The 14983-nt window shown below is 37.6% G+C and overlaps 1 protein-coding gene across 3 annotated transcripts in view; it reads left to right on the top strand.

Annotated features, from left to right (window-relative positions):
- GFRA1 (GDNF family receptor alpha 1) overlaps window positions 1-14983 on the top strand; it is a 144069-nt gene that overhangs the window by 109288 nt on the left and 19798 nt on the right. For 2 of the 3 annotated variants that reach the window (XM_062635360.1, XM_062635359.1), the window contains exons 6-7: window positions 3952-4086; window positions 8091-8269. In XM_062635360.1, coding sequence (XP_062491344.1) covers window positions 3952-4086; window positions 8091-8269 — 314 coding nt within the window. Of the gene's footprint in view, window positions 1-3951; window positions 4087-8090; window positions 8270-9076; window positions 9184-14983 lie in introns of those variants that run through there. The other variant, XM_062635361.1, reaches the window with a different exon arrangement.

Genomic DNA, 14983 nt, shown 5'->3' on the forward strand with positions numbered 1-14983 from the left:
ACACATGCAAACTGATAGAAGTTACAAGAATTTTTACTTCTGGATATTAATTCTCATAAACCAAGAAAATTACCAAGACTTTCATAGAATCATAGAATCACAGAATGGTTTGGGTTGGAAAGGACCTGAAGATCATCCAGTTCCAACCCCCTGCCATGAGCAGGGACACCTCACACTAAACCATGTCACCCAAGGCTCTGTCCAGCCTGGCCTTGAACACTGCCAGGGATGGAGCATTCACAGCTTCCCTGGGCAACCCATTCCAGTGCCTCACCACCCTTACAGTAAAGAACTTCTTCCTTATATCCAATCTAAACTTCCCCTGGTTAAATTTTAACCCGTTACCCCTTGTCCTATCACTACAGTCTCTAATGAAGAGTCCCTCCCCAGCATCCCTATAGCCCCCCTTCAGATACTGGAAGGCTGCTGTGAGGTCTCCACGCAGCCTTCTCTTCTCCAGGCTGAACAGCCCCAACTTCCTCAGCCTGTCTTCATACAGGAGGTGCTCCAGTTCCCTGATCATCCTCATGGCCTCCTCTGGACTTGTTCCAACAGTTCCATGTCCTTTTGTGCTGAAATATTAAATTCCTGCTTCTGGTATGAACCTGATGTAAAAGTGGAGTAAATTCTATGAAGATCATCAAATTGGTAACATGCTGAGATAGAAGACAGAAGTCTAAATGTCTGCTTAATATCTATATAAAGTACAGGAAGAAGAGACAGATTGTGGGTAAGAAGCCGTTACAGATCCAGTCATTCATCAAAGCTTGAGGATCTCCCGGTGTTTTAATTAAGATAAAATATTGTTCATTAAAATAAAATATTATTTCAGTTAGCCATTTCATGAAACGTAGCAAAAATTACACCTCCATAGAGTTTGTTCAGGAAATTGAGGATTCTCTGTGAAAGGTACAGTGGATGTGATTCTGCTGTCACATACAGTGATGTAAATCAGAGTTAATTCCCTGAAATCAGTGGATTCTCACCTGAAATCAGTAACTTCAGTGGAAATAGAGTGAGGCACGGTTTTTGTATGAGTCGCTTTATCAGTTTAAGTGGATAACAGTCTGTAAAGGGTACTTTAAGGTTTGCATCAGTGTGTCGTATATTTATTATAGATATAATAATATGTGTATAATATATATATTGTATATATAATTTTAAAGTTTTGTATATTTTACAGGATTTTTGAAAATCTTAATTCATCACTTTGGGCTGCTTTTTGTCATAATAGGGATGAATTAATATTTTTAAGAAAGGAAAAATGTAGAAATTATTAGATGTACAAAAAAAGGCTGCAGATAGCCATATTTGAGATTCAGTGCTTTGGTTACAGCCTTCTCAGGCTGTCTGGACCTGTCTGCACTCCCACATCACTTAGGTGTTGCTCTCACTCCTGACCTCAAGACCTACTTCAGCGTTCACTTTCTGATACGTTTCCCCTTGTCTTCACTAAAATCCATCTAATTTCCCTGGGATTCTAGGAATTCCATGGGAGTTCATGTGAATATACTAGAATTGGCTTTGGCCCAAAGGAATTCTAGTCACGCTCCCCTCCTCCTGGACTCACCATCCATCTCCTTATTCTTAATTTACCCTAATTTAAGGAACCTCTTGGCCGTATTCAGGTCTATTCTGCTTTTGTCTAAAATACAGAGACCTGACTGCCTACTGCTGATATGATCACAGAACTATTTGATGGATAGAACACAGAAAACCCAGCATGTCCTATTTTACTGCCAGCCACCCTGTTTTTTTTGATCTGTTAGTGTCCTTCAGCAGAATTTCCAAGATGCCAGCTAGCAGGGGGGAGTGGAGGAGGGAGGCACAGGCATTGCAGGGAGAAAAAGGAAATCCACCCCAGGAAACCAAGCACATAATCCGCTTGGGTTCACATCTGCCCCCAGGTTTAAATGACAGACTGATTTTCTACTAGCTGCTCTTTCAGCCACTCTGTTTTTGCTGGATGTACAGTTTGTGTTCTGGGTAAACACAGTCCTTGTCCTGTCTTTCCTGTATTCATCAATCCTAATCATACTTTAGTATCTGTTACACTTTTAGCCCCTGTCTGGACCCATTTAATTACCTTGTTACCTCTTTGTGATAAGAAAGTCTAACCTCAGTGACCTTTCTAATTTCCTCAATACCTTTTTTGGCTTTTTTACCCCTTTACAAAGCATTTTCTGCTTGGATTTTGTTTTTTTTGAAGCCTGCTGTTTTCTTTGCATTTGCAAAATCCTCTGGATTTTTGTTTCCTCTCACTTCTTTTCAGATCACATCACATGGTTGAAGAAGTAGTACTGAACCATCAAACAGATAACAGATATTTCCATATGTTTTATTTTGATTTAACATCATTCATCTTGTTTATCTATGGTCAAGTCTTCATTAATGGTGCAAATGCTATTTGGCTATTTTACTAAATTCACTACCTCTATTTAATAAGTTTCGAACTGTGCTATTTACTTGTGTGCTAATCTCACGTAGAATTTGAGCAATTATTACTGCAACTATAGGTTAAAGGCTGAAAGCAGATAAAGGTATGGGATTGCATTCTAATTTAAGAGCATCCCAAAACAAGACAAACGATGCTTTTTGTGAGTTTGGCGGTGGGACTGCACTCATTTTCACATACATTTCTGCCTTTCTCAGGCCAGCCCTTAATATTTGTTCTCCTTTGTCTCCCAGGTCATGGATAAGGCAGTTTGCATGTTGATTTGTCCCTTTCCCAGTGCTGCCTGGTGACTGAAAGGCTATTTTACATCATCCTGTGATTTATGATACTTCTAATATTCCTTTTTTTTTTTTAGCTTTGTTTGGTAGCCCTTTTCTGTGTGTTATTGCAGGCGCTTGGACCCTGGACCTATGGACCAAATTTTCTCTGCTAGTGTACATGTTGGGTCTCTGATATTTATGCTTCATCTATTCTGTCTTCTTAATGACTACGTTGATGTCAGTTTGGAGGAGATGTGATCACATTTCCTCATGATATATAGCTTGTCCTATAATTGTGGATTACCAAGTGAGGGACATGTTTCCTGAAGCCACTGTCACCAGGACCAGTCTGGAATACTGACCCCTTTTTATTTAATTTTTCCTGTTTTCTGTAAAATAAAGGTCCAAATTTCTCAATCCTTGGGGAAGCTGGAAATCTGTGACCACCTGGGGCAATGCCTTAAGTGAGACTGCTGGTTTGAATAAGTGATCATATAACAGTTGCCTGACCCAGATGAGTGATGAACAGTTGCTATGCATCTTTTAGGACACAAAACACATTCTTTGGTTTCATTTCATTCTTGGTAGCCTTGAGCTGACACATAAATGTGAGAATATTTACCCAAGAATTTGTAATAGAGTTAGAATGAGCCTGTGGTTGCAAGTTGTTGGCAAAGTTTAAGAAAGTCACTGTACTGAAAAAGTAGTGACACAGCAAGATTAACAGTAATGGTTTCAGCCATTTATTTGCAGCTAGAACCAAAATGGGGGAAGAACACAAGCGAGGAATAAAAATTGGATTTTTAGAGTGCAGCTCAGTGTGCAGGTCCACATATGTTTGATTTGGCAGCAAAGCCCTTCTAAGAAGTTCCCACTGTCTCCCAGTCCAGCCTTTCCCTGTGCCATGGTTTTCCACATGCCAGTTCTGCTGATGGAGCTCTCTGGGGAAATGCAATATAATCCTTTTTGGAGGAAAGGAATGGGACTTTAATGTGAGAATCATGTTACAGTCCCTAAAGTGGTTGCATTTGAACAACGGAGGGTGTGAAGTACAGCACAAGGCTGGGTGTCAAAGAGCAAAAGGAGCCAGGAACTGTTAAGTCTGGAAGTTAGGGCCCTGCATTGTGAATCCAGCTCTGGGTACATGACTTATACCATGTGCTGTTTGCTGTCTTCTTGAAAGGATATTTTAGTACAAAAGTTGCTCACAGTACCATTCTTATCTCTTTTTACTAGGCACGGTGATGACGCCAAACTACATAGACTCAAATAGTCTCAGTGTTGCTCCATGGTGTGACTGCAGCAACAGTGGTAATGACATAGATGAATGCCTGAAATTCCTGAATTTCTTCCAGGACAATACATGCCTTAGTGAGTACAAAATTAGATGTCTTTAAATGTGGCTTTGGATGTTTTCTGGAATACCTACTGTTTAAGTAGGTTATGATACATCAAAGCCATCTCTTAGCACTTTGGGAGCATGCTTTTGCTGTAGGTGTAAGAATTAAACAGACGAGCAAATATGCCTGATACTGTGGTTTATGGCCAAGATTGCAAACATGAGAAGCTCTTGGAAAAAAGTCCAAATAACAAAGTGCTATCATAGAGAAATATGTTTACATCACAGATCATATTTGGACCCTAACAGTCAGGCAATCTGTACCAAAAGATTGCAACACCTGAGGGCTTCTGTATAATTTAAGAGCTTCATATAAAAAAGACATGTAGTTTATGATATGAAGGATTTGCTGTAGGTAAGTATAAATTGGATTGCGCTTGCAATTTATAGCCAAGCTTCATGTTTTTTAGGCTACTTGATCTCAAGTGCCTGGTTTTAACACAAGTCTGGATGGTACCTATTGTAAAGATTTTGTTAAGTTATTGACTTTTTTTCTTCAGTCAAGCTCACTTCCAAATTAGGATCTATTATAAATTTCAGAATGGCTCAGTGGAGTCGATTTTGGCAGGTTCTCTTTTCAAATTTCCTGTCTGCCTGGAGCAGCATAATTGGATGATGTAGAGTGTGCATCAGAGTTTTAATTTCAGATAAATGAGGAGACCAAAAGAGCTTGGCTTCCCTAGCCTAGCAGAACAGAAGTTGAAAGGATATGTGATTGTCCTTTGCAATTGCATTAGAGGGGCAAGCCCAGGGAGGGAATAGAATTACTTAACCTAGAGGACAGTGTTGGCACAGGATCGAAAAGGAAGATACTGGCCATACATATTTAGGGTCAAAACAGGACAATTTTTAATCATAAGACTAAAGTTAAGGAATCGGCCTCAGCAGGATTTTTGAGGGTATTCTTCTGGTTTTAAAAGTCATATTTCATCAGCTTTTGAAAAGTAGCATACATCGTGGCTTTAAAAGAAATAGGAAATGAACTCAGTGATCCAGGCTGTCCCATCCAGCCCTATGTACTTGAGCTAATCTGCTAATGAAGGGTTGTCTGTATTAGTATAGGGTCTGAAAATCTCCATTGGTAGCTTCTCAACAGGCAGCACTGTTGTGAAGACAAGGGGAGCTTTGCATTCAAAGAGAGAGTGTTTTAAGTTGCTGTTTGATACACTATTTATTAAGCTTTGGAAAAATGAATCAATTACCCAAGATCATTTAACAAAAAATCCCAGAGAACAACTCAGACTGTGACTGGGTAAAAATTAATAATATAGCATCAGACCTTCAAACCTAATGGGGCTGCCATTTATATCTATATTGTAATATATCAGGTTTTATTCATTTGTGAATGTATTAACTGCTGAAATGTTACAGGTTCCTTTTAGAACATAAAGACAGAGCTGTCCCTTGTCCTTTCTTTTGGTATTGGTATAAAAGCATTAATGAAGACAAATCGAAGACATTAGAGGATACCGTGAGGCAAATTATAGTCATCCTAACTGTAAGAGATGTCTTCTTCGGGAAGAAATTAAAGATGTTCTGGTTTAATACAAATTTTTGTAGCTTTCAGATAATGGGAAAAGTTCCAATTTTTTTTTTTTTTTTCTTAATTGTCATTAATGGGCCTTCCAGTTCCTGGAGCAAATATCATTTGTTTATTGGATGAGATTTAAATTCCTCCCTTTTTTTTTAAAGAAAACAAAAATTGGTATCCCCCAAATAACAGAACTAGGAATTTCTTGCTAATCTGTTTTGTTTAAGTATACTTCCCCTTCAAAATGGAAAATAAACCAGTGATTTGGGTTATTTATGCAAAGTCGAATAGGAGAGGCTGTATCCTGAGGTCTAGGTGACTCAGGAAGCAAGAGATCCAAGGTCACGCTCATACTACGTGTGGTGTGGAGCCTGGGACATCAAACTGAGTTTACCATGTCTCACATACACACCTGAAATCCTGCTCTTTCTTGAACCTCTGTATGCACTTGCCTGGAAGTTCCACTGTAGCCTTGAAAAGCCTTTTGCACCAGATGTGAAGTTGAAAATAGAGTGGAAGTTTTGATTTCAAAAGGTGGGTGTGAAAATACAAACGAAAATTCTGGTCTTTTAGTAATCAGTTCCAAAAAGGACAAACATTACATTGCTTTCTTTTTGCGTGTATTAGATAAAGTTTCTTTAACTCAGCATTGTCAAGCAGCATATGGGTTTATAGCAGAACTGTGAAATTGGCCCAGTCTCAAGAAAGCTAAAAAATCCAAATTAATAGGCTCCAAATAACATCTATACCACCCTAAGATTTGGGGTTGTATATTACCTTGCTTGCACTTTTATTCTCTTTATTGGATTATGTAAGTTTATTGCTAATATTGCAGTGATCCTAATTACTGCCTCTCCAGTTAGGGTTTGGCCAATCTTAAATTCTGGAAATCCATCTTAATACTTTATTTTAGCTGTTCTGAAAGTGAATGCCCTGACATTCAGTTACATACTCTAGAATTCCTGCTGAACTGAATTGGATTTAGTATATGTACCTATCTGTTCAGAGGATTTGTTCACTCCTGCCTTATACTGAAGTAAAAAGCATTGTCAAGTGGGAGGAAAAGCATAAAGCAGTGAGTTTAGTTAATAAAAATTATTGAAGGGAACTTTGCTAGAGCAGGTAGACATTTCAAGCACTTCCTTACTCTTATGATGTTTTTTGAAACATACTTGAAATATGTATAAAAATACATATTTCAGATACAATTTATATGTTCAAAATGTTATGAAAATATAAGGAGGGATGGAACACTTCTCCTGTGAGAGAGCTGGGGTTGTTCAGCCTGAAAGAAGGTTCCAGGGAGACCTTATTGTGGCCTTTCAGTACTTAAAGGGGAGTTACAAGAAAGATGGGGACAGACTTATAACAACCATTGAGTATGTTGCTGCGAAATAATTAAAGATAACTCATTTTCCTTAGAAAACCGGAAGGATTTAATGTATTTCTGGGTTAGGGGTTTCTAACCCCCCTTCCTACACTAATGGAAACAAAGAGTTACTGTTAATTTAAGAAATCACAGGAAAATATTGCTTTATATATTGCTTATTCAGGTAAAACAAAACTGTTGTTCCTTTCTTCTGACTTTGACTCCATCAACCCAGATGATTGTGGTGCCTTTTACAAATTCTTCCCTTTCCTTGTTGGAGTTCTAAGAACCAATATTACAATAAAATGCATCTTTTTTTCATAAAATAATTTACATTTAGTTCTTATGAGGCAAGGAATACCACAGAGAAGAAGTATTAATAACTTCCACATATTAGTCCCCAGTGAAATTGTTTGATTTCTTGTATAAAGAATCTGAAATAAGAAATCCCTAAATCCATGTTGAATCCCCAAAGACCTGATTAAAATTTTTTTCTATTTGTTTATAAAAACCCCCAACTAATTTACTCTTGCCATAAACACACTTTTAATCCCTTGAAACTGTGTTAAGCTTTTTAACTTTTATATTCTAAAGTTTTAGTTCAGGCATGCCTCCCTCACCTAATTATGCAGATTTTGATTGAAAACTGTAAGGAAAAGATGGTCTTAAACAATTTCATAGTTTTAGGCATATTAGTTTTACTATAACAAGCTGTAGAAATAAACTAATATTTTGCAAGCTCTCTGTTTTTAATTTGCTATGTAATATCACCTGCCTGAGTTAAGCTAAAATGTTCAAACTGTATTTTAAACCTTTAAAGTAAATTTTTGAGACTTTCCTAGAGCTTCTGTCAAGAAGTACTGGGAACATTACAAAGAAGAGTTTGCACCACATAATTATGCAACCCCAGACTCTCAGTTTGCTTCTGATATGTTCAAAATTAAGATGCATTCTTCAGCATAAAAATTGAGTTTCTCTAAATACACATTTTTCAATGTAATAGGAATGTAAAAAGTCGGTTCTGCTTTCTGCCATTTGTTTAGAAATGGAAAATTGCCTGTAATCTGTTCCTACAGAAAACGCAATTCAGGCCTTCGGCAATGGTACTGATGTGAATGTGTGGCAGCCAATCTTACCAGTACAGACCACTACAGCCACAACTACAACAGCTTCCAGACTTAAAAACACAGGTTCAGAGACCACCAACAATGAAATACCCACCCACAACGATTCACCAGCATGTGCAAACCTGCAGGTAAGGGAGTCTTGTACTTGGTGCGGTGCATAAATGAAAGTTTTCCATGGATATATATACAAAGCTGCTGCATAAATAGGTGCCTGCTTAAACTGGAATATTTGTTTATTCCCATGGTGTAGTTACAAGGTGGATTTATTGTAAATTATCAGATACACTTTGAATCGGAAACACAAGTATTTCAAAATGGACTTTATTGCCTCTCTGGCTCAGAAACAGGGCGTAGTATTTAATTTATCTCAGGTTTGGACATGAATGTGGCACTCTCCAAACCCTGCCAGGATATGTCAGATTAAATCAATCCCCTGAGTAATACAAATTCAGAGGGAACTCTTAATGTCAGCTAGCATGTCCTGCTGCCTTCTTTCTTACCTTATTGGCAGTAAACTTAAGAGTTTTTTTGGCTGAGTAGGTCTGGATATTAGAGAATATGTGGTGCTGCAAACTACATGGTGAAGAAGCTGGATGAAGACAGAAGCTGTTTTGAATCCGGTGCTTTCCTGAACTGGGGTCAAGGTCGTGATGTGATTTTGGTCAATGGCTGTAGCGATTTTCTTTGAGACTTCAGTGAGGCTATTCAGGGTGCATCTTTGATTCTGGATTTAAGGCAGTATATGCGGCTTTTAGAAAGTTGAACTTCAGCAGGAAACAACTGCAAAATGAAGGCAGGAAAGAGGCAACAGGAAATGTAAGCTGAAAACGTTCTTTGGCCAGATTAGAATCAGGGGTTATAAAACCTACTGGTAGTTTACTTGCAAATTAGGTCAGAGATAGATCAGCTTGCCCTGTTTATTTTTGTCTTTACAGAATGAGAATCGCTATGTGACACAAATGAAAGTGTCTGCGTTTAAGTCTCATCTGTATTAAGATACTGATTTTCCAGATTCCCACACTCTTCCACACTATAGCATTAGTATTTCACTTACAAAAAATTGATTTTGTGTTCTTCATGTTAAACTGCATCATACCTTCCATGTTCACTAAAGTGGACTGTTTGTATTCCTCAGAAATGTATTTTGCTTCTAAATTTTTCCTGCACAAATTTCTCACCTTCATCCTTTCCTAGTTTCTACCTTTATTTTGAATTGGCAATTGCGTACGAATTAACATTTTTCAGAGGCATTAAAGAGTCACAAAGCATAGGGGGTTAATGGTAGATGGTGTTGAGTTCAGGTCTTTCTGGTTTAATTCTTTTTTTCATACCTTGCATTCATTATTAGTTAAGCTTTGTAAGTTATTGATGAGAAGGAGGTAGATGTAGGCATATATTTGTATACAAATAGAATATGCTAGAAGAAATGTAACCTTTTAAACCTGAGACCTGGAATATCTTGCATTTAAAGCAAGACCTTGATGGGATATTATTAATTCACTTAATGTTATATTCAAAAGTTGTTTTATGGGTGAGATCACATTTTCCTTCGATGTTTGTGCAGTCCCCTGTAGAGTAAGGCCTCCAGATGCTACCAAAGTACAGCTAATAAATAATGAGCTGAAGAAATGACAAGTGATCAAAAATCCCATTGGATTCAGTTCGATTTGCAAATGTTCGTTAACCCTGAATAGCTTTCCCAGTGCTTTGAAAATTAATAAAATTATTCCCTGTCTTTACTCATGTTATTTTGGCATTTTGAAGTTCCGTCCAACGTGAGTTTATCAGCACTGGTTTGAAGCTATGTTATGACTTCCAATGTACCCCTGTTATATTCAACACAAGAAGTAAATGTCAGGAAAAGAGCTTGCTTTAAATAAGTGATCTCTGCTGTTTTGTAAAAACTGTAGGTGAGTCTGCACTAAAAGGTCACTGAAGTTACATGGATCAAGCAGTTTCATTCTTGTGAAGCTCAAGATTCTGCTGCTCGCTACTTCCTTGTGTCAGAACTGAAACACGAAGAACAAAGCTCTTATATTTTAATGCATTCTTCAAAAAAAACTAACTTACAAATAGAGACAAAATGAGCCCACAGTTTTTTAAAAGGAAACCTGTGTTTGTTGGACAGTATGGTGCCACTTTGCATGTGAGACTTAAAATTCAATGCAAATTTTATAAAGGAACTGGAGCTTTCATATCACACTTGAAGGGTATTCATTCCAAGGCTCTCCTCCCATGAAAAATATGCCTTTGTAGTATTCTCAAAACATGAACTAGTGCGACCAGAAGTAATCTGAAGGTCTTTGTTATATGCTTAGCAGTTGAGCTGAAAGGTTTCAAAAAGGCAATATGGCCAAAACAGTGAAAAGTAGAATTAAAAGCATTAGTCTCAGCACAAAAAGACAATGGCAGAGAGAGGAAAAGGAAATAATCACTGGGATGCTACAAGGCTGCACATCCTAGCTGGTTGGTTTAAAAACACAGTGAAGGAAGAAAGAATAGGAAGTGATTGATCAGTATAAATTGCCATAGAAATGAACAAATACTAACCTCCTGGGGCTGTAAAATACAGGGCACTAACCCAATCTGCCAAGAGTGTCACTGGCTGAGCAATTTTTGATGCATTTTTTTTCTGACTTGTTCAAAATGGTTGTATGAAAAGCAAGAATACACTAACGGTTTTGTTGCTGTGCCTTGTTCTGGCCACATGCAAAACTGGGAAGGACTGTGAATGCTTAAACAAAGTATGTGATACTGTTTGCTTTGTTTTGTTACTGTTTCCCTGTACTCAATATTTTGAATACTTGTTGTAGGCTTGCACAAAAAAAAAATTGAAACAAAGCCATAATTTTCATTTCAGTGGTGCGGTTTAGAAATTGTTCTTCATTTCCACCTGCCATTGCTACAAGAATTTCCAGTTCTTTTCTCATGGGGTTGTCTTCTTATTTCATCTTGATTATAGAAAAATGTTGATTTCTGTTACGTGCTTATTTTATGTTTACATGCATGGATTTGTGTAATACACTCTTTCTATTCCTAAATCAAATCAGCATTCCATCTTTGCCATGAAGATGCTTAACTTTTTCAGGCATCTTAGAAACTCTTCTATGAAACTGGTTCTTGACAAAGTTTGTCAAACAGGGAGAGTATATAGTGCTTTTTTTATATAAAATGCTAAATTCAAGTATTTTTTTAAGTGTTTGACATCTTGCAAAGGATCCTTAGAACACATAAAAATAATTTATTAAATGTTATGAACAAAAAGGAAGATGAATGCCGACAGCGTGCTCCTTGTGCAGGCAGATTTTATTAAGTAATTGCCATTCCTATCTTTTTTCTGATAGCTTTACTCTAACATTTTCTGTTGAACTGACATATTTGTTTATCCTTCATTCTTGAACGTGGCTTGTGCTCAGTACGCCAGTCAAGAAATCGTTATGGTCTTTCAGTCTCACGTTCTGTCACTGCTTCTTGAACTGTCATGTTGGATTATTTGAAAGGGGCGAATGAATGAGTTTGGATGTGTACTCACACCATGTATTCTTCAAGAAAAATGCTGCTTCTGCATTTAGGACATGCATGGAGCTGAAAGATGATAATGAAACAAACGTCAAGTGATAGATTAGAGTAGATTAGACCAGTTGTTACTACATCATCAGCAGAGAGAAATAGAAATTTAAGACTTTCATGCTGGGTTTGCTGTAATATTTCAGAGGCATTTTGCACAAGACAGAAATGATAGGAGTTAAGATGATTAAGGATATTTAAGTCTAAGTTTCTGCACTGAAATCATTCAACTCCCTGGCTAGTTCTATACTTTGTTCACCCACATTTATTATAAATGTCTTGCTCTAGTTAACCTTGGTTCAGCGTTCAGAGGGAATTTAAGGTCTTTGTGCCTTTGAAGAAGTGTAAGCAGCAGACACACGTAATTGAGATACATGACCCTTCAGACTGAAGGCAAGCACTTTTCAGTCGAGTCCAGTATGTGAATGTTATTGTACTCTCAGCAGCAAAGTTTAAAAAATATGAGATAGGGATTAAAGAGCTCAAACATTTTTGTGGGGAACAAGGAGGAAAAGTGAAAACCAGACACAAATACGGCAATTTTCTCTATTTGCATATAAGACTAGTGAGTGTCTAGAACAGACATGGGCCATACTGCAAGCTGTTCTTCCACAAATTCGTGTAATTGTACATAAACTTGGGGTTTTACAAACATATCTAATATGGCAAGTCTTAGGACAAAAACAGGGCTCACAGTTCTCTGAGGAGACCAAGACTTAAACATGACTCAGAGACTGAGAATGACTGTGGTTTTCACTTGTAGATCTGTCTTTTGCAGAGCCTTCATCACTGTGTATGGATCTGCTAATCTGATGCTTGAAGTACCATCTATAATTATTTAATGTAGCTTCCCATGCGCTAAATATTATTGTTATAAAGCACCGTGTAGGTGTTTGGAGAGTGTTAAAAGCTTCAGTGTGGTGTTCTGAGGATCAAGACACAGCAGGTGTGGAGCTTCGTGGACAGGTAATTGAGTGGTGGGTGAATATAAGCAGGAAACACAGGCAGCATGTAGGTGTGCTGTTGAGGAGGGGATAGTACATCTGCTGAGATGGTACACTGGAATAGAGGCAAAGAGAACTTGATGTATCCACTGAGCACCTGTATTAACTTGCCCAAGTGCCTGACACCCTCCTTCCCCCCATCCCTTCACACAGCCTGTGATCTTTCTGTTACTTTTTTGTTGTGTGAAAAACAAGCACTCTCCTTCCAGATGCTCTGCCTGCTTTGTCCCTTGGGAGGAGTCATACTTGGATCTCTTCCTCTGGGCATTGCTGCTACGCAGAAAGATACAGTGCGTGGCAAAAGATGGACAGACATATAAAACTCACCATGCTGTGCCAGAACAAAATAAAAAATAATGATAAAAAATAAATTACAGTATTGACTAAATGTTTTGTATGAAAAGATTTAAATTAACCTCCTTTATTGCCAGGATGACCTGACATAATGGGGTCAGCCTCCTGGTACAAGTGATTTAGAGAACACTTATTGGCAGCTTTTCTTCTGAAAAAGCAACACCTTTAATTTGCTTCAATAGCCCTTCTGTTGTACCTGAAGAGGTCTTGTGTGCTTTGCATGTTCAGATAAAAGTCTGACATTCAGGGATAATTTGAAGTTTCATCTTTAGTCTTAAACATCTAATTTGGGGAACATTAAAGAAAATGCTGTATTTTACCAAAAAGGAGACTGCTTTGTCCACTGATTTGACTTTGATTTCAGTGAAGTTAATCCTTGTTTGCTTCAGCACCATGCTGGAGTGGGTCCTCAAAAAATGTGGATGCATAGATTTCCCTGAGGCTGTATTCATTCACTGCATGATTCTTGCATCTTTCAGATAGAACCAGAGAAGGTGAGGTCACCGTGAGCGAGGAACAGGTTTGGGTTTTCAGTCTGGATGGCAGTCCTGCTGTCCATAGGCAGGAAAGTGGTCAGCAGTCCATCTGCATTACTGTGCAAACAATGGATCTCAGCACTGAAAGGCTGCTTTGCAATGAGCATATAAGTACATACATACTAGTGGTATCATCATCTAGACTGCACCCGCTGAGGGCAAAGCTGCACTTGGGTTCTTCGCTGTCTTTGCCAAAGAATTTCAGGACCACACAAGATAGATAATTTTCAAGCTTGTTGGAATCCTGCTGAAGCTAAAGATCTGATTAATAGATCTGATTAATTTCTAAGTACAGTGAGTCTTTTGCCTCTCTTTTGAACATCAGAGGAACAGTTTGAGGATGTAGCCAAGTATCATATCCTACAGGCTTAGATGTATCATATTAGTGTCAGCGTTGCTATGAGACATCAGCCATCAGTAATCAGTAGAAAATTGTTCTCATTTACCAGCCTTGGTTGAACTTCTTAGTTGAACATTGGGCCCCCTTGCAAGATCAGTCATGATTTGTAGAGTAAAATACAGGCTAAAACTCTCTGACAGTGTAAGTCAGCACATCTGTGTTGTTACCATCAGAGCTACACAGATGTACATCGGTAAACATTCAGTCTCTTTGGCTTGTGGAGCTCTCTGTAACAATGGACCTTACATTTAATGATCAGTACTCTGACAAACCATTTTTAATGTTGGAACTCGGGTATAATAAACTTCTGTTACTGAAAGCCAGCAAAATGGTTTATTTTGTGTATTAGAATTACAGGATGTTTTGTTTTTTTTTTATTAGCATGGTTTTCATTATACCAAAATACTGTTGCATGTACATTGCTGGAGAGCAGAATAATTTAGAATTATTTCATCAATGATAGAATATTTTACAGTTCATTTAAAAAAAAAAAGTTTTAATAGTCTGAGCATCTTTAGTCTATTATAATAATACTGCACTTTATAGCAGACTGTAAAACTCCAGACTACAGTTTTAGGAATCATGCAATTTTGTTTTATAGTTTAATAATTGTTCAGTTGAAAATGAGGATGAGGTTACTAAAAACCAATTTAATGGCTTACAAAAATACAACTTTATTAAAATGTGCTACACACCTTTACAGGAAATGGAAATTTCTGTGGACAGATTATAGTTCTTATCCTCAGAAAGAATTTTGCAAGTTATTGCTGCTAAAAGCAGATGTAGCGTTTGCAGTGTTCCCCTAAGCTACAGTTGTTTCTACGTTTCACATCAATATCCTTCTGTAGGAATACCCACAAAAATACAAAGTGGTAGAATAAGCCAGAATCAGAAAATTGGATTGCATCAGGTAAGCCAAATCAAACTATTCATAGCCTGTGTTACTACTTTATGTGGTTCTTCATCATATTAAAGGTATTC

The sequence above is a fragment of the Pezoporus occidentalis genome, unplaced genomic scaffold (assembly GCF_034315485.1).
Source record: "Pezoporus occidentalis ecotype Australia unplaced genomic scaffold, CSIRO_AGI_Poc_V1 ctg45, whole genome shotgun sequence".
Classification (NCBI taxonomy): Eukaryota; Metazoa; Chordata; class Aves; order Psittaciformes; family Psittacidae; genus Pezoporus; species Pezoporus occidentalis.